Source organism: Pyrgilauda ruficollis, unplaced genomic scaffold (genome assembly GCF_017590135.1).
Source record: "Pyrgilauda ruficollis isolate IOZ18807 unplaced genomic scaffold, ASM1759013v1 scaffold99, whole genome shotgun sequence".
Taxonomy (NCBI): domain Eukaryota; kingdom Metazoa; phylum Chordata; class Aves; order Passeriformes; family Passeridae; genus Pyrgilauda; species Pyrgilauda ruficollis.
In genome coordinates, this window is record NW_024532043.1 from 823,743 (window position 1) to 844,388 (window position 20,646).

General features: G+C 36.5%; 1 protein-coding gene across 7 annotated transcripts in view; it reads right to left on the minus strand.

The window, feature by feature from the left end:
• Nucleotides 1–6,304: 6,304 nt before the first annotated feature.
• The window catches only part of BRD1 (bromodomain containing 1), a 61,108-nt gene continuing 46,766 nt past the window's right edge, over nucleotides 6,305–20,646 (minus strand). For 6 of the 7 annotated variants that reach the window (XM_041490130.1, XM_041490131.1, XM_041490128.1 and 3 more), the window contains 5 exons: nucleotides 16,649–16,784; nucleotides 15,347–15,474; nucleotides 13,459–13,568; nucleotides 10,975–11,129; nucleotides 6,305–8,204 (listed from right to left, as the gene is read on the minus strand). In XM_041490130.1, coding sequence (XP_041346064.1) covers nucleotides 8,021–8,204; nucleotides 10,975–11,129; nucleotides 13,459–13,568; nucleotides 15,347–15,474; nucleotides 16,649–16,784 — 713 coding nt within the window. In that variant the 3' untranslated portion in view covers nucleotides 6,305–8,020. The remainder of the gene's footprint in view (nucleotides 8,205–10,974; nucleotides 11,130–13,458; nucleotides 13,569–15,346; nucleotides 15,475–16,648; nucleotides 16,785–20,646) is intronic. The other variant, XM_041490129.1, reaches the window with a different exon arrangement.

The window sequence follows — 20,646 nt, forward strand, 5'->3', positions numbered from 1 at the left end:
TGTTCCAGGCTTTCTCTGTGGCCCTGGACAATATGAATTTCTACTGTCCTTGAACAATTCACTCAGTTTCCACCAACAGGAGTTTTACCAAAACTAAATTAATGGTAGCAGCAGCAGCAGCACTAAGCTTTTGTCTTGCTCTGGAACTGTTTTCCCTCTTGTTTGTAATCAAATTAATCAGTAAGAGGTTGTCTAAACCTATAACCAAACAGCCTGTGGTCTTCTTTTATAGCAGATCCCATGAATAGCAGAAAAGAAAGTGGTAATTTGATTATGTGTGCTTGAGAGGACCAATATCTACTGCAAAGGTTTCCTGTGTACTCTTGCTGCAAATGCAACAGCTAAACAGGCTCAGCTTCAGCCTTGCAACTGTGTTTTTACTTTCAAGGCTGTTTGTTCTTTAACTGGTAATTGTACACATATAGCTGACATTAAAGACTGTTGAATACAAAAGCTAATACGAACTTCAGGCTGTCCCCAAAAGTAATTTTTAGAGAGACAGGTAATAAAACAGACTTGTGTAGTTCATTAGCTACACCTAATCTGACTGAATACATCACTGTCAGCTCTAGTAACCTTGGACACAGAAGACAGTGTCACACTAACCAAGATTAATGAAACTACTGAATGTTAAATATAAGACCAGAGTTTTCAAAACTAAAACTTTTTATTGCTGAGGTGTTAAAATGCTAATGGTTTATTTTTATGCAAATAGCTTATATGAAGCATGGGAGACTTGACAGACACTTTGAGCAATTGCAGTAACAAGCAGCATCAACAGTCTCTGGCGTACAAGGCTCTGGAGGAGCTGTCATGTGACTGTCTGCTGCTGTTACTGCCTTTGACCTTATTTTTTTTAATTCTAACTCCAACCTGAGACTCCTGCTCTCATTTTCTATGCAGCCTCTTTTTCCTCACCTAGAAATTAGGACTTTTTAAAAAAAACTATTTTATTGTTGTCAGTTCTTTACCTCTTCAGTTTTCTTTACCTTTTCCTTGTATTTTCTGATTGACAGATATAGTATATCATAAATCAAATTCAGTAACTTCTCTTAACTGCTAACAATTCTTTCTTGCTCTTTATTTTGATGAGAAGTATTTTTCACTCTATTCCAGAAGGTCTTCTGAAAAACAGAAAAAAATTACAATATTGGATGACATATTTTTTTACAAAAAATATAATTATCTTAAAACAAACTAGAGCTTTTATATCTCTTAATGATATGGCTTATATAAACACCACCACAACAGTACCAAATATCATGAAGTAAATAATAAACAGAATATGAGAGTAAGTAAATGAAAAGGACAGCAAAATCCACATCATGTTTGCTTCTCTCATCCTGGGAACCATTAATTCTGATTATTTATTCTGACTTTATTTTAGCATATGAACTTAGGGGAGAGAAAGGAAAATAACTGATAGTAGAATTAGACTTAAGAAAATTAGGTAAAAAGTCGTATTTACCTGTCAGGAGGCAGCTTAACAACTAAGAATTAACAACACACCATTGAAGAGACCATCAAGGACAATGACCTGCTATTGCACGGTTCCTGTCACACAATTATTACGTTTTTGGTTTGGTTTTTAATGCCCAGTTGTCTCTACCCCACTGCTTCGATGGCCACATGTCAAATCCCTGCAGGACGCATGTTTGCTCACTTTGCCCATGAGTTCCTCACTGTGGGATTCGTGCAAGGGAAGCACTGGGGCACTGAGCACCTGGATGGGCATTGTCCAAACGTCGGCTCTCGTCTGTGTAACATCTTGTGTTTTCTGTTTCGTGCTTCCTGACAAGGTTTGGTTTGCTGTCAGTCATTTGCAGTGACAGAGGAGCAGCTGAGGAACAACGGACTATTATTAAAGCAACATTAAAAATCAGAATTATTAGAAAAGAAAACCTTATGGTAAAAAAAGCAGATTCCTTTGTTCTACAACATATTATCATCATTATTTTATGATTCTATTTTAAATATTATATCTTTATTATAGCTATTACATTAGTTATTAAGTTTTATGTTTTTAATTAATTCATTTATAATTTATTTATTATTTTTAATTAATTTATTTTTAATTTTATCTTATTTTTCTTATCGAATGGTTTCCTTATAAAATTTTTCTTATAGAAGTGCTACACAGAAAATCTCAAGCAGCAACACTTTATGCACACCTTAATAGTAAATTATTTTTTAAATAATTCCTAAGAAAAGAAGACATGATTGGTTTTCTTACAACTGAAGTAATTTACAGTGTTGCAATACCTCTGTGAACTCTGCACACTGAAAAATTAGACAATCTTCAAAGTCCCAAAATCCTACAAGTTTCATGGTAAAAAATTGCTAATGTTTTCAATAGTTCCCTATTGATTATTGACAAAAATGACTCATGTTCCTGTGGATCTCCATCTACTTGCGTATGAGCAACAAGTTTCCATGGCCCTAAAGCAAAATTACAGAAGAGGGTATTATCAACGTTTTTTAACAAGGAGTAGGAGTCTGAAAAAATGAACTGTCACAATCTCAAATACAGTGACAAATAAAGCCCAAATCATCAATCAAAACAAGTCCAATCCTTTATCATCTTTGCACCATCTATTTGCAACTGTTTTCCCATTAAAATGAGAGATGTAGATTCTCCCTTGTCCTCCTTGTACTTTCCAGGGATTGAGATCCGATTTTTCTATGTTTTTTGGGTGTTTTTTTAATAAGGATGTGAAAATTCTTATCCTCAAAGAGCTCCTCGTGTCCTCAACATGTGGACAGTAAATGTCTCCTCATAGAGCCAAGTTTGGAGGGGTGAAGGACCCAGTAATGACCACAGGAGAGGAAGACATGAGCATTCCTAACCCATCTTAGGCTAAGCCTACTTGGGACTGTTGCCAGGGAAGCTGAACAGGGAGTACAGTTACATCTCCCTAGAACTCACAAGGTGAAGCCCTTCATGGTGGAGAATGGCTCCAGACAGCTGAGACAAGACCAAAACCACAGCTTAATAGGAGAGATAAGAGAAGTTGGTATCATTATATAAAATTTCTTGTAAAGTGGAGCAACCAAAGACTGGACATGGAAACTATCCACCTTACCCCAGACCTCTCTGTACAGCCAGACTTTAGCCACTTCAGCCCAGTAAGTGGAGACCTCCCTGGTTTGCTGACAGTGAAGACTTCAAAACAGATCAAAATGACCAAAAAACAAGCTGAGCTTGGAGGAACTGTGAAAATAAAAATCAGCAGAGCAGCACAAGGGCAGCAGAGCAGCAGCATGATGAGAAGATATGTGATGTCATGGGGATTAATTAAAAAAATAAAGATTTAAAATTATAAAAATGAAAATAAATCCTTATTCTGTCACCTCTCTCCATGCAGTATAAGCAAAAAATAGAATGGGGTGACTGCAATCACTGCACTGTTGGTTTAACACACAGTAACAATTGAAAACTATCATTAATAGTGTTGAAGTACAGCTGCTGACATCTTGTATTTTCTTTCCTGACCATCAGAGATTTGATAGCAGTTTCTGTGCACAACCAATAAAAGTTGTATAAGTAGGCAGGTAAAAATATACAGCCCCTTCCCATCAAATACCAACTCCCAAAAGTTAAAAATTTCTTAACTTCATGCTATTCCAAAATACTATTTTCCAAACTTCCATTACCTTGAATTTACTCTTTTCTACATTAAAAGTTTTAGAGGAAATAAGTCTTTCAAGGAAGAACTGATAAAACAGGTAAGTCACAGCAACTGAATGTTAAACAAAAATCTCAACAAGGTAACCCAAAGGTGCTAAGCTGGATGTGGACAGTAAATGTCTCCTCCATTTATATTTCACTTCTGTGTTTTCTGTTACAGATGTATTGGGGGTGAGAAGTTTGTTCTCACATAGGCAAGAACCTTTACCCATATGATCACAAGACTGAGATTAATTTATTTGATTCCCTAGCACACATCCTCAAGACAACCTCCCTATGCCAGGCTGCAGGACAGAGCAACTGTGTCAACTGGAACCTTCACCTCCAGACTCGAGTATTTCTGTTAATTGATGTGTTTGACTTGCACTGTGCTACCAGCAGCAACCACCTCTGAGTCATTTTCTAACACTACAGAATGCAACTGTGAAAAGAAAATCAACAACTATATAAAAGTGTAAGAAGTTACTCATCTGTCACTTGCAATTTGACATGAGAGCCAGAAAATCCAGAGTTATTTGTCCTTTGTACTAGCTCTAGTTAAAATTAAGCATTCCTGCATCAGCCCACTTGCAGCAAGAACAGAGAAAGCTACTTTGGATGGACTAGAAACACTAGAAGCAAAAAAGACTTACTGTTTACAAGCAGTAAGTTTTAATAGCAGCATTTTGAAAAGGAAAAACTGAATACCTATTTTGTAAATATTTTGTGGTCTGTGTGCATTGCTCCCTCTAGTGTGAAAGACAGAAAATCACAACAAACATTCCCCCAAAAAATCACTGAGATCGGTAACAAACTTTTCTTAAAAAAACATGATTCTCTAGTCACATTTTCCCCTTAAATATTTATACAATAATTGCTTATATTTTGATACAATAAAAGACATTTTCACATCGTTTCAACTGATGATGTAGGTCTCACACTTCTATTAACAGGAAATGATCACACCAGAACTCAGCAGTGAATGTGCAAACTTACACCCTGTACTTGTAACTGCAATGCTCCCCAAGAAGCTGGCAAGCCAGAATGTGGTGTTCCAGTTTTGATCTCCATTAGCATACTAATTTCCCCTCTATGGTGTTATTATTACCTTCATAGAAGAAACTGGTCTACAGTGAAGTACTTTAGTACTTTAGTATGCACACATTCATCTGCCTACTGTATCTGGTTAGGCCCTAGAATTTGGAAATAAGGCAGCTTTGGAGATCAGACTTCCTTTCCTAAATAGGTACAAAACCTGTTAAAAACACCCAAGTCAGACCAAAGACTGGCAAGTCTGAGAAATTATTTAAACTTTAACCCAGTCTCAAGAGCCACTGGATACTGGACTTCATCACAAGAGAGTATGGGAACAGCAACTGACACTGCTGCAACCTCCCCTCAACAGGGTCTGGGAAGAATTCCTGGGAGTTTCCACCACATAACCAGAACAAAAATAAACAAGCCTTTCATGTCAGTTTCATCAGAAGAAGATACTTAACAAGCTTCTTTCAGTCAGTCAAGTTTTCCGAGCCTTTCATGTCAGTTTCATCAGAAAAAGATGCAGCATGCTTTTTCAGGATACTTAACAAGCTTCTTTCAGTCAGTCAAGTTTTCCACCTGATAATTCCCATAACTGCATAGTCCCCTGTAAGATGAAGGCAGCACATTTTCCTTCACCAAGAACTGACGAAATCATCTCTGAACAGAAAAGTAATAAAGTAAGACTCAGAAGTCTGAGCAAAATTTGAACTAGAGCTTTCCCTAATTATGTGATTTTAAAAAAAGTTCAAAAATAATTAATGCTTTTTTTTTGCAAAAATGAGCTCTTTTCCCCCCTGCAATATTGCTAGTGTGCGAGGCAACTGAGAACACAGGAAGCCTTCTGAAGAATTATTTGGCAACTCTATGCTTTCTTTTTTATGGGACTTCATATTTCACAGGTATCAACATCCTTATCATACAAGTACTGTCATCTTCCAACTTCTGTTGTAACTGCATTTCAGCTTTCCAAGGTCCACGACAGAAAAAAGGCCCATTTCTCTGCGCACCAAATCATTAGCTAGTTTTACACATACAGAATCTGAGTTCATTTTGTGGTACCAGCCTGAAATAAAATCTGATGCAGTGGATTTTTTTAATACCCTAACAGAGTCCTAATGATGGCAAATGGTTCTTCTGTCTCAACACTGCCCAAATTAGGCTCCATTCGCTTTAAAGAAGAGCATGATTGTATGTCAGATCCTTGAAGTTACTATATTAAATGCAAACAACAATATTTTAATTTTTCTAACTGATGTGGCTGTTGTGGCCGTCAGAGCAGCATACCTCAGTGATGGTCCTTCCAGGGTACCTGCCATCACTGCTCTCCCTAAAGCTGTGTCTGCTGTCAAGTCTGAGAAAACTATTTGCTTGATCATTTGCGAAGTTTATCCAACTCATCCCTAATTACCAGGGTCCATCACAGGCAACTGGTCTCAGCTACTGGAATACCTCCTATGCCAAGGGCTCAGTAAGGACAATGCTGGGTGCCACAGGAGAACATTCAGCTTCTCGGCCCAGTGCCTCTGGAACAGCTCAGTCATGGAGTAAGAAAATGGGCTCTGCAGCAAAATCTCAGGGGCTAAATTGAGGACAAAATTTACAGTTGAGAAAGAAATTTTATTTCAAGCTTCTACGGGGGTATTACAAACAATAGAGAATAAAAACATTAAAAACTATTTAAAAAGTAATTGTCCCTTTAAAATAAAGATTCAAGCAGGTTTAACAATGAAGTATGCTATTCAATGAAGTTTTAAAAAAAAGATTTAAAAAGTATTGGTTTTGCTGTATTTGCTAATCCTTTATAAAAAAGCTGGGCATAAATACTTCGTGCATTCATATGCATTATTTGGTGTTTCATATTATATAACTTGGTACAGTATTTACGATATCACTGCAAAAGAGTTCAAACACAGTGCATTTATAAATAATGGAGCCATTATAAATCACATTGCAAACATACCTTGCCATTTTCATTGTTACAAATTCAGTATCTCAGTGAAGGTAGGAATAAAGTAGCTACAACAATCAATATCTTGACTTTATTTTTTTTCTTTTTAATATAAAAATGCAGTTCTGGAAACCCACCCTCCTTCTTCCCCCTGCCCAAACATAATGCTTTACTTCTTAAAAATAAAAATAAAGTACTAATTCTATATACATCACATGTACCATACAAAAATGTATCCAAAGTTTCTATTGCTACCAAAGTGTTCTAAATTAAAAGTTACATAAATCCCCTCATTGGAAACAAAAGATTACAAGATACCAAAAACCAAATTACACACAAACCATCGAGTTATTTTATACAATTTCCAATACATTTTTCTCCCAAACCAAGTTGTCTTCTCATGTGCCTGTATAAAAATGCATATCAATATATTTGTCAATTTTATTTTTCATTATAAAGCAAATTAATACATTTTCTACAATAAATAAAACACAGGGAGGCACACATATCAACAAAATTAAACCAATGGGAGATATATGGGATATGGTTTTGAAAGAAATAATGTGCTTGCAGGCTTTAAGCCAGGTTTGTTTAAAACAGTAACAACCTTAAGTCATTTTGGGCAACAATGGAGTGTTTTTGGTGATTTGCAAGTGATGTACATAGTATAATTTTTATTGATGTCTTTTTCACAAAGTACCCTCCAAAATAACGCAACTTCCTTTCTTAAAATACATATTTGTAATTGTAAATTTACATCAATCTTAAATATGTGGTACTTTGTGCAAAGAGCAACAATTTACACAAACATTCAAAAGTCTTTTTCAGAAGCTACAGACCAAGGAAGAAATGATACAAGCAGCACCATACTGTATATGATTTAGGCAAACATATATTTGATGCCATTTTGATATTAGGCTTTAAAATCTACTAAACACCTCAAGCTGGAAGATGGTGCTTAGGTAACTTAACCTCAGAAAGAAAGAAAAAAAAAAAAGTAAAAAGCATGGAAAAAACAAAAAACAATTCCCTCCCCAACAAAATTATAAAAGGAATTAAGGAGCTACTTCTAAAATCAGAATAAGTTAAGTGTTGAATATACATTTATGTACAATTATGAACACTATGAACAAGACATTTTAACAGGTTTAGTGGAAAATCCTCCAATCTACAACACAATAAAATAATTAATCAATATGGCAATGGTGATTTAGAAGAATTGCTCAACTATTTCAAGTTTGCAGAACTCAGCCACTGAATCAACAATTAAGGGGTTGTATCTTCAATACATTCTTTTAGACAAAGAGGTTCATTAGTAGAGTTCAAGTCTCTGGTATTTTTCATGCCTTGCTAGAGAATCTCTGTCAGTCAATATCACTGAAGTCACTGACTGGTTCTCCATGGACTCGACTCAGGTGATTCATAGCACGATCAAAAGCAATTCTTACTGCTTTTCGTATGCTCGAGTTACGTCCTTCCATCATTTTTAACTTGTCTATGGTCTCATCTATCCCAAGGGGAACCATTTTGGATTTGGGAAGCCACTGCCTGTAAAAAAAGGGTAAAAAATAAATCTGTTAAATATAGAATAAAATCAAGAAGTCTGTCCAGAAATGTCAGGGCTACTATGCCATGTTTCTCATATCGCAGATCAGCTTTACTATCTTAAACAAAACAATAAAACACCTTTAAGTTAGTGCTTACTTGAATTAAATATTTAAAGAACATGAAATATTAAGAAAATCTCTTCCATAAAACACAGAACACATTCCAATTCAGTGATATGCACTTAGTGATTAAGTATCAACAGAAAAAACTTAGCCTAAAATACTGATGCAGTTAAAGAATAGGCAGCAGCAGCTAACAATGGACATGGCTCAAGATTCACTTGACGCAGTATTGTTTCTCTTCCTTCTTTCCCTTCCATTAAAACAAGGAGTTTTCAGATGATGGATGTTTGCCTTACATTTCAGGCATCTCAATTTGTTCTTTATGAGGAAGGCTAAGCTGGCAAGGAAGTTCTGCTTTAGCATGCTTTTTTTTTTAGCAGTGTATGAAATCCCACTAGCTCCGTATTCAGGGTACTTTTCTGTTGCAAGCTCCATACGTTTCCTTCAAATTCTGGGCATGGAGGAGTGATAATGGAAAAAGGTCTACATCCTGTTCTTCTAGTTAAAGCATTCTAAATATTTACTTTAAAAGTATAAATTAAACTTATGTCATTTTCATAAAGGTTGATTGTAATCCTGTTTTCCAAAGTTACACACATTGAGGAAAACAAAAATTAGGTCAATTAATGAATATATTTAAGATGTGCTACTGTAGTCTGCAATCCCAATCCTGCAAAAGGCAGAAGCCCTCCTTTTGTATAAAAACATTAGTTTGGGAGGGAGACCATTTGAAGCCAAACCAACACGAAATCAGACAGTCAAATCTGTAAAAAAATTTCTTTTAAATAAATAAAATTGGCTATTGAAATATTTTCATTTTCTTAAAGGACCCTAAACTAGAGCCCTATTGTATTGAGCACACACACTGAAATAAAATGTGAAGTCAGTACAAAGACACAGACAGTATGATAACAGCATGAAAAGCATCAGTCTAACCATTACCAGTTTTAATACAGATCAGAGGAAGTTTTAAGAAAGTATTTTTAAAAGAAAGCTTTGCAAGTCCTCCAGATATAAGCGAGGAAGAAGAAACAAATATAAAAATCCATAGGGGATAGACACTGGTATCACAGAATGAAGGTGACAGACACCCTGCAATTGAATGAAAATAACAAATAGGGTTCCAGACTAAAAGAGACAAAACAGAGATAGAATTATGAGTGCCAAAATAATCACAGTAAAAGATTCGTTATCAAAACAAGTTGGTGGAGGGGAGGAAAGGGGCTGGAAGAAGCCAAAACAAGTTGGTGGGGTTAGGATGGAGGGGAGGAAAGGGGCTGGAAGAAGTATTGAGTCTTTTCCAGTCCATCTATGCAGAGTACCCATTACAGACAACTTTGCACAATATTTATATGATTTAGGACCACCTACATATAGAGACTAATCAGAAAAGTTTAAGCTGCAAAGGACTCCCCAGATCAAGAAGCAACCAGAGCAATTATTAAGAAACTGACCAGGGAAAACATGCATTACACTGGCAACACCGGTAAGAGAAAAAAAAGAGAAACAAGGCTGAGTATGTTTAAATACAGATGTTCTCCACAAACAAAGGCAGAACAATACAGGATCTCATGGAATCCTGAGCAACTGAACAAAGACAATTGAGACAAAGTACCAATCAATTAAGAAAAATAACCGAAGAACAGAAAAATTATGCCAAAAAAAATCTAAGGGGTAGAAGAGCAAACATCAGTTATAAATTTTAAGCAGAAATTTATTTAAGTGATAGCGTACTGGCACAGAGGGAGTCAGGAGAATGGCAGCATCACTCAGTGCCACACATAATCATCTAAAGAGGAAACTGATAGCTAAAAGTAAGCAAATTCAAGAGAAAAACGAGACATGGACAGATTTACAGTTAGCTTGACCTGTATGGAAACTAGGAGAGGAGAGGATCTACAGAGAACACAGAAAAGAAATACATAGCTTGATGAATGGTAGATGGGAAGCTTCCATGTCTAGGAAAAACCAAAATAAAAAACAACCCTAACAACCAAAAGAAGACCAAAAGACCTTGTGTGTCTCCTCCCACCTCCCCAGAAAAACCCCACTAGCCCTAAACCCAAGGACCATGGGGGAGGGAAAGAGAATGTTTTGTTGTGTGAATTATCCCCCTTCAGGCTCTACATATCATATTGCTGATGCCAAAATAAATGGAAATATGGAGGGTTTGATGAAAAAGAATGTAGAAAATACTAAGAACTTCAAATGAAGGTGTTAATAAAGCCCTGAATTAAAGAGAGGTAAAAAATTCAAAGAAAATGCACTTGAGCAGACTGGGGGAAGAAGTGTTGTAATTCAGAAAGCAATGATGACGGGTGATAGAGATAAATGTTAGACTATTACTTTTTAAAAACCTATGAAGCAATTTCATCAGGTCAATAAATGAAAGCCACTTGTAAATAAAAAAGACTATTTAATGACTTAAAATATTTTTTTCCAAACTGACAATAAAAAGGTACCTTTCAGTGATGATATATACCTTGGTCCAAAAATAAGACTCAAATATGAAATTTTAACCTTACAGTTTATACTTCCATAGGAATTATATTTATGGAAAAATAATGTTTCAATTTTCTTCTAGACCAAAGGTACAGGTTCTTAAAATTTTAGGTCACTGCATCAAATAATACATTTCAATAACATACCAACTTCTTTTGTTGTCAAAAAATAGTACTAAGAATAGTTTCTCATCTGATTTGGTCTGCATTTGTTCTCCAATTTTCAGTACATCTAGAGGTGGCACTGGTATAGTAACACCGTTGTGATGGCCAGCAACACGAGGCATCTTAGGGTCAATAATCTGTAAAAGACAAGAAAGGATAGGTCCTCATTTTTAAAATTATGTCATTCATTTTAAGAAGGTATTAAAAATGAAGTTAACAAGAAATAAATAATAAACTAAACAGCCATTGGACATAAACTGACTTTGTGTTACACACAACTTTTTGACATAAACCGAATAGGCATAGTGGAGACCTAGTGGCAGACTTGACTGAAAACACCAGAAAAAGCATTTTTCACCCATTTCAGTTCTTCTTAGAAGTCCCATTTGAATTCCACTTAGTACAACTTTGAGACTGACAAGCAGGTTTTAGAATGAAAAAGTCAAACCATGATTTCTAGAAGTTGTAACTGGCCTCAAATTTTAGGGTTTGAAATTCATATAACTTAAAGAACCAATTTATGTTAAAGTATAAGTACTTTGGTAAAATACATGCTCCATACTCAAACTGTGGGGCAAAAATTTAAAAACAAAACCAAAAAAAGATGTAACTTTCTACTATCTTGCATATCCAATTTAATGACTCAGTCTTCAGCAAAACATGGAGTTACAGTCACAAAGTCTTTCTAAACAAAACTGGAGGGAGAGAGGGAATATGCTGCTCATGTTAAACTAACCAACCTGATGGAAAACTCCTCTGCAGGCAGCTCACAGCATTATGAAGTGCTTAGCTTCCACCCAAAGAAAGGTTTTTATTCCATGCCTATTCCACCCATCTCCTGCTCTATCAACTCCTGTTTTTCAACTATCCACACTGGCACCAATCTTAATCCACAATAAACTGACTTTGGGAAACAAATGAAAAAGAAAGTTAATACTGTGCGAAGCTTGTAGAAATCAGAAGAATTTTCTGCTCTTAACAGAAGTTTAACTCCTCAGTTAACTTATCCCACTCTCAGAAACACCAATGCTGACATACAGGAGAAGGCAGCAAAGGAACCCTTTGGTCTTCAACAGTTTAAATCTAGTGCTAACATCTTTAAAGAGACCATCATCAAATCATCGAATTTTCAGCATCTGACCCACGTCTCTTTGACTCACCCATTGAGGGTACTTAAACTCAAGTGCTCTGAATTCCACCTCCAGAGGTTTTAACCTGACTCTGTATGATTACATTTCACGTTGTCTTTAGAACACACATATTAAAAGTCGTGATTGTCCAGACTTGTATATACATCAAGCCAGTGTATGCACTGATCATATATAACCCCAAAAGCCTAAAGCCAAACACCTCATCAATATTTTCTCTGCAAGCTTTGATGTAAGCAGAACTGTGTCTGCTTCTTCTTTATTAACACACACACATATATGTATCTCCTCTACAAACAACAGCTTTAAGATTCCAGTACATCATTCACAATTGGCTGCAATCAGTCAGTTTATTCCAGCTATTGAGGTTTTGTTTCTTTAATGAGTTGCAGCATCAAGAGTATTTTTATACTAATTTTGCAGTAGAATTAATATATAATGTAGAAACAAAGACTACTGAGACAAGTATGCTGGTTTTAGCAGGGATGGAGACAATTCAAAGTAGGTGGTACGAGGCTTTGTTTTGGATTTGGGTTGAAAACTGCATTGACAATATAGAGATGTTTTTGTTAATGCTGAGCAGTGCTTACACAGAGTCAAGGCCTCTTCCCCTTCTCACCCTGCCCCACCAGTGAGGAGGTGGGGGTGCACAAGGAGTCGGGAGGGGACACAGCTGGGGCAGCTGACCCCAAGTGACTTTAGGGATAGTCCATCCCATATGGCATCATAATTAGTATACAGAGCTGGGGGAGGAAGGAAGGGACATTGTGTGTGATGGTGTTTGTAGGAAGGGACATGGTGTGTGATGGTGTTTTTAGGAAGGGACATGGTGTGTGATGGTGACAGTGTGATGGTGTTTGTATTCCCAAGCCACATGTAAAAGAGCCCTGTGTTGCTGGGGATGACTGAACACCTGCTGCCCATGGAAAGTGGTGAATGAATTTGCTTTGCTTGTGTGCATGGCTTTTGCTTTCCCTTGTCTTTAAGACATTAAACTGTCTTTATCTCAACCCAAGAGTTTTCTCACTTGCACTCTTCCGACTCCTCCCACCCACAGGGAGTGAGCGAGTGGCTGCAGGAGGCTTAGCTGCACAACACAGGAGTATTGCACGTCTCAAAGGGCTGGCAGGGTAGCAGAAATTACTGACTTAAAATCTGGTATTGCAGTAACTTCACAAACTCAGTGCATAGTAAAGAGGGCAGAATAAGTCACCTTTATTCAACCTGAATGGGAATTTGCCAATTACCTTAAGTTTGCGCATAGTGTTTGCAGACCAGAAACAGTCACTACTGTACTTGTGGGAAGCTGGGCACTTACCAGAGCTGGGTAAGAGGGATATCCACTGCATTTGGCCCATACTACTTTTAGAGGCTCAAGAACAGATGTTGCAGCATCAGTTGAAATCCACATACTGCTATGCCCAACTTCTAAGAACAAGGAAATATAAAATTAAAATGTTCCAGAATGAAACCTCACACAAATCTGCAGTTCTTGGTTTCCTAATCAATAGCTCGTGATCCTTAGAACCCAAACACTAATACCAATTTTCACAGACATACCAATAAAAACAAGGTAGTATTCACAAGAGCTCTTTACATGATACTAATACTTTTTTCCAAGCCTACAGATAAAGAACAAGAGTTTAGACTTCTACAAATAGCATATCTAAAACATCTTAGTTCTTAGGAAGTGTTTGCCAAATTCCAATAATTCTTTCCCTTTGAAAATACTCCAAAGAAAACATAAAATTATGGTACTTCAAATAACAGTTTCTTTTACTGTGATGACAATCCTGTCACAGAGGTGATGGTTTTCAAGATGCAATTTGCACGGTATATATTTCCAAGTGTTGGATACCTGGATACCCACACTGAGATTAGCACCTCATAACTTAACAATACTGGTACACCTTTCTATTCTTATGCCTAAATTCTAACCTGCATATTGACTTCCATTTATTTTTAACAAGTTTTATTGGTCTCTCTGCCCTGCTCTTTCCTGCAGTCAAGTTCAAAAATGTCAACAGGTTTCCAGGCAGCGGCAATAGTGTTTTATTTCTTCTCAAAAACTCAAACAACTGAGTTTACGTTACTGTGCCCTTCTACAGAATCCTCAATTTTCTCTGCTGCTCAGCAATGGATTGAAGCCTGAGACAGACGTAAGCCTTTCAATCAACCAAAACCACAACTGGTCCCCCAGATAACGTCCAGAGACTGATCAGAAGACAGTGAGTTACAACCTCAAGATAGAACTAGGGGTGGTGATCAAAGGGGGAAAAGTTATCCAAGTTCATAGGCTGTAAATGTCAGGCAGCACTTCTTGTGTGGGGAAATGTGGTACCAAGATACAATTCAGGGGCTGCAGCTGCACTTTCTTTCAGTGGTCAGGCAATATGTACTGCTGAGAGAAAGTGCATTTCAAATGGGCATTGCTTATTTATAATGAAAGTGTTTTAAGACCATTTAAAAGTAGAAATAGCATGAAAAAAGTCTTTGAAGTGATCACATAAAAAAATTAGTTCAGTCATTCTGCACAGTAAGTTCTGTTTCTCTGCTCTGTTAGTAACAGTTTCTAAAGTATTCACATGTCAGTTAGAAAGAATCATGACAGTTTCAATTAATTCATCCTTCATTTACAGACTGTTTCAAAAATATGTATGTAGAACTGTATCTGGTACATAAAAACAGTACAAGTCCTCTTCTTCAGGACAGCTTACAAGAAAGAAATCTACACTGTTCTCAGCTGCAAAGAAAATGGTATTTTAATGCTGAATAGAAAATCATACACAAGCTGATGGGACGCATGCAGCCAGACACAGAGACTTCTCAGGTGCATATACAAGTAAGAGTCTCAGAATTCTTCCTAGTCAGAGTTTATTCCACATGGTAGTAAGGAGTTACTAATCTAGAATATAGGATTACTAATATTCTTTTACAAGATCTGTAAAAGAAAAATCATCTTTTTTTATTTCAAAACCTCTTTATTTCCTCAAGCAAGGAGAGAAAATTAATCAAAATCAGAGTCAGATGCTATTCTTTAAAAAGTCTTTAAAGAGCCAAAAGCAGAATTCAGTAGTTTCTGGAAGGATAACAACACTTTCAGAAGGCTTAATGTATTTAAGCAGTAAAATTAAAAATGTTAGAATCTGTCAAATAAATGGACAAAAGTATACAATACTATTAAGAATTCAATTATTTATAGTTACCAGCTGCAATTCTTGCTGCTTTGGCATAGTTTCCATTTTCAATGCATGATATCAGCTCACTTCGATCTTCCAGTGTGTGTCTCCGTATCAGGGCAGGTTTACCTTTACCACACTTCGGGAGACTAAAACTACAAAAGTATTAACATTAAAATCATTACTTGATAATTAACATTGTTCACTATAAATCAAAATTTTGAACAAGAATTTAAATTTCATCAGTACAGAGTAAAATCACTTGAGTAGGCTCTAAAAATATTTTGAGTAACAAATACAAACGACATAAAAGCCAAAACTCTGATTATTTTCATACACAGAATTGCCTGGTTATCAGCAAAAGATAGTTCTACTGCTCCAACAGTTCTACTACACAGAAAACACAACTATTCTCTTTAATTTTTCACTACAATTTCCAGTCTTTCCATTGTGAAATGTCTACTCAAAATGGGAAAATTGTTTTCTACACACTTGAGTTTTCTTCAAGAAATCATAGAATCAGAACAACAATTATAGTGACAATTTAATCTAGAATATCACATTTAAAATAGATGGAATATTAAATTATCTTTGTTTCTGAAAGTCTTTTTGACATGACTGCATTAACACCATTCTCTTTACCTGAACACATGAATAAAGTCCTCTTTTCTGTCTAACAATTTACACTATACTCTCCTGTATGTCCCATCCTCATAGCTCAGGACTGGAGACAGCTAACTTTCACCCAGAAATCAGTGTTCTTTCAGAAGATATACCATTGGTGATGGAGACACCAATGGTGGCAGAAGTGTCCATTCTGACAGTCCTGCCTTTAACAACAGACTCCATGGAGAGAAAGTCAATAGCTGGCACAGAGTTACTATCAACACTGTAGTACCTACCCAGCAACCCACAGACTGACCACCCACAGTTCCAAAGCCATCAAACTACCTTTTTTGTGTACAAGACTCTGCTTTGTAAGTTGCTTCTCTCTTGCTCTCACAAAAATAAACACATATATTTTTAGTGTTCCAGATTAGGAAGGCAATTAAGCCAATACACTATATGCAAAAACATATCTGTATCTTTACAGAGCAAGAAAAGCACAGTCAGTTTAAAAATGCAACTGCCTGGATATGCAATAACCTGAATTCAACAGAAGAATCCCAGCAATCCTGAAAGGTATCTCAGATCTGACATAACTGAGAAAATTGAAATAGACTCTTTTTTCCAAAATTTATGCAATCCTCCAATGTGGGTCAGGTCACAAGCACTATAGAAAACTGATATATCCAATCTCAAATCTGTATTTCATATTTACAGTTTTACCTTGAGTTACACAAGAGACTGTTACTAGATGAAATACTAGATTCTGATGCACAGCGGCGACGAGGTTCCACTTTTCTTCCTGGAGTATCATCTAATGCTCTCTCTTTACTTTCATCTCCAAAACCATTTGATAGACCTGCATCATAACACAAAAAATAAACTGCATCAAACTGGAAACCACACCATTTTCATTAACAACCTTTTGTATTTACACAGCATATCATCATTGTTTTGTTCTTCAAGTATTTTGGTGTGATGAAAAAGAATGTGAATGTTAACAAAATATGTGATTTCAAGGAACTATTATAAATAGGAAGTTCCTGTTGTCCAGATTTTAAAAACAGAATGAACCTTTAGGTAAGGTACAAAAAAAAAAAAGCAAGCAGAGATTGTAACATGGGAAACACTAACAGGAGTATCAAATCAGTCTTTGCAGTAATGTTTCCAACTACTAAAACAATCACGCTGCAAAAGCTAAGTAGAAAAAAACCCAAGAAAATAAAATGTTACAAATCAGGCAGATTACCAAGTCAACAAAAGGCTTATTTCAATGCAATGGTGTAATCATTAAAATCCTTTTCAAACACTGGAAGACTGATATGGATTTCTCCATGACACTATCTAATTCTTCCTGGCAGTCTTTCCATTTTAGTAAATTCAGACTGACTGACATGATGATGACTGTCTTCTGTCACCAATAATCAATAATATGCATGGTACAGTTTTTAATTAGCCTTCCCCTAACAGAAGTTTATATACATCAAAGGATATTACATTTTAATTTCATAATTGTAAGGAAAACATTAAAAAGGCTTTCATATTACAATCCACTTATTTGATGGGCTGTTGCCAATCCTGCTCTGGGTTTGCTAGACAAACAGTATTGTCCTTATTAAGCCATTTCTATATTTTATTAAAGAGGCAAATAAAAAGTTTCAAGATAGCATTCTGAAGACTTTCCAGGTGTGTGCGAGTGTATGTGGTGGTGTGGCCATTAGGACTAACACGGAAAGAATCCCACACAGACTCTAGAATACGATCAGAAATGCACTCAACAAAGGCAATGGTACCAGCCTGCAATCAGCCACTGCAAACTGCAGGCTACAAAGAGAACAACATTTTAAAACAAATTCAGTTCTGGGCATGCCACTCCCAACACAAGAAAGACCTACCCATCCCAGCCATCCTTACCACTACCAAAGACTTGAAGGCCATCATGATCATTGTACATTCAGACACAGTCAAAGTAGGTTATGTAACTTCACATGCCCCTCCACAGAGCCTTTTACTGTAAAACAATTATGGCAGAATTCCCTTTATGAATTCTTCCAGTCTGTTTGCTACAAAGGAGGCTGATAACTAAGGAACTTTCAAGTTACCTTTTACAATCCAGTAATTTTTCAGGCATTTCCATATAGTGACTTATAGGGTTTTTCCCCTCCACCCCAGGAGACCTTCCATTTGGATTACCAATACAATTTCAGATTTTTGAGAGAAAAAGGAGTATATTTACTCAAAGTTCTGAAAGATTTACATATAAGCATTCTCTTTCCTTGTGATTTAGTTTACACTGTAAATATTCAATCAAGAGTGTTTGTTTTGCAACTCCTATATTTGCCTTCGATTTCCTACAGAAGAAAAATGGTAAAGGAAGCATTGTCCTGAGTGACAAGCACCAAACTATTCATCAGTGGTATTAATTAATCTTGTTCTCACTCTCAGCAAGTTGATAAAAATATCTGCAGATTAAGGAGGAGTTTGGTCTTAGACTGTGCTGAAACAGAGTATGCTTTATGGAAAAGTGTATAGGGGAATTTAAATTATCACAGTACATTTCACATGGCATTTGAAATGAAAAGCTAAAAAAAACCATTCTGCAAAGGACATCTCTTACGTCTCTGCAAAAAATACTTGTTATTCTTCAATATCCTGTCAGATTTATCTTTCAAGTGAGATGTATAAACTGTTTTGTTTTCATCCTGCCACAAGCTGGAGACACATTACTCAAGTTATCGCTCAGGCATCTAGCTAATGTGAAGCAGCTATCAGCAGAAACAAGTCAGATCACAGACTGACTTTTAAACAGGAAGACAGATCAAGTAATGATTGCTGCCAGAACAAGGGCACAGTTCACATTCCCAATGGACTGAAAGTGAAAAGTGGAAAGAAGTACCTGTATTAAGAGCATGTGCAAAACATTTACCCATATATAAGCCAAATGTGACTTGGATGCTTATCTCTGCATACATTTGTTTTGTACATGCACACCCAGGACAAAAGGGGCTTCATATTTTTGTTATTTCAATCAGTTTATGACTGCATTGTCACAAAAATGGGCATTTTGGCACTCTCAGTCCCTGGCAATGGTGTCTTCTCTCTGTCGACAAGTCAGTACCAAGAAATGGTAAGGAGCCAGTTTTCAGCAACACACTGGACAAAGCAACCATGTGATCGCCTGACTGCTGAAGTTAAGAAACAAGGGATACAGCAGAAACAGGCAACTATAGCAATGGAGACAGCTCTCTGAGGTGGCAGTCCAGCCCTATTCTACTTTAAATATAAGCTGTGAGTTTAATGACTGACTTAATTCACTTCAGATTACAGTAAAAAGTGTTTTATCAATCTGTAGAATAGTTACTAACAGTGGTGTCCTGGTTTCTGCTGGGATGGAGCAAATTTTGTTCTGAGCAGCTGGTAGAGTGATGTATTTTGATTTGAATGTTGTAACACACTGATGTTTGAGTTGATGAGCAGTGCTGACAGTAAGTTAAGGACTTTTCAGTGTCTCTGTCAGTAAGCAGGTGCCCAAGAAGCTGGGAGGAGCCATGGCCAGGACAGCTGACCCAAACTGGCCAAAAGGATATTCCATACCATGGAGTGCCATGTCCCATAGATAAAATGAGGGGAGTTGGCTGGAAGGGGCTGATCACAGGGCTGGGCATTGGTTACTGGGTGCTATGCAACAGTATTGTGCATCACTTGTTTCTCCTGGGTTTTATTCCTTGTTCATATTATTATTACTATTATATTTTACTTTTTTCAAATGTTAAACTGTTCTTATCTCAACCCAGAGGTTTTACCTTTTTCTGATTCTCGTCCCACTGTGAGGACTGAGGATTGGGAAGTGAGAGAGTGGCTGGGTGGTACTTGGTTGTCAGCTGGGGTTAAACTATGGTATGTGAGGAAAAAAACCCCAGAGTATTTTTGACAAAAAAGGAATACTAAAGTGCAAAAGAATTTAGAGCTTCCCAGACATATTTCTCTCTTGCTTGTGGAAGTACGAAAAACAAAGAACATGCAATCTATCAGCAGGAATAATTTTCCTGAGCATCAAGCCCCAAATGACAGGAGCTTACACAAACCATGATACGCCAGTTTATACAGTTCACGTTTCAGAAGGTATAAGGAATAGGCATTATTTTAAGAAAGGAAAACCTCAAGGCTTATTTTAAGCAAAACACACTCATATCTAGTCACAGATGAAGTGGTTCACAAGTGACCTTCTCACTTGCCAGAAAAAACCGAGGCAATAAAACCTAAGCACTTTATGGCAGTAGCACTGATGTGCAAAAAAAGATCACATACACTACACAACTTGGTTTCTGTTATATCATTATAAAACTATTTTCTCATGAATCATGAAACACCCAGTGTCCTGCAGCTGCTAGAGTAAGTGAAATTAAAGATATCCATTTGCTTTAAGGAATTTGCATTTTATAGAATCAGTAGATATAATTTAGAAGGCCAAATAAAGAAAATCAATGAGACCTAACTCATCCTGCTTACAACTTTCCACAAGCTCATGATTTTGTTAGATCAAATGAGCTTTCTCTACAGTCATGGAGTGAAATTTTATGTCAGGTACTATACTTCTTACACATACTGCCTCATCAATACCACTGAACGACAACCCTCCTCTTCCCCCCAGAAGTCCTAAAGATCAAACTAAAAGCCTTTCATTAGTGGCTCATTTCCTTCACTTTTAATCTCTGTTCTTA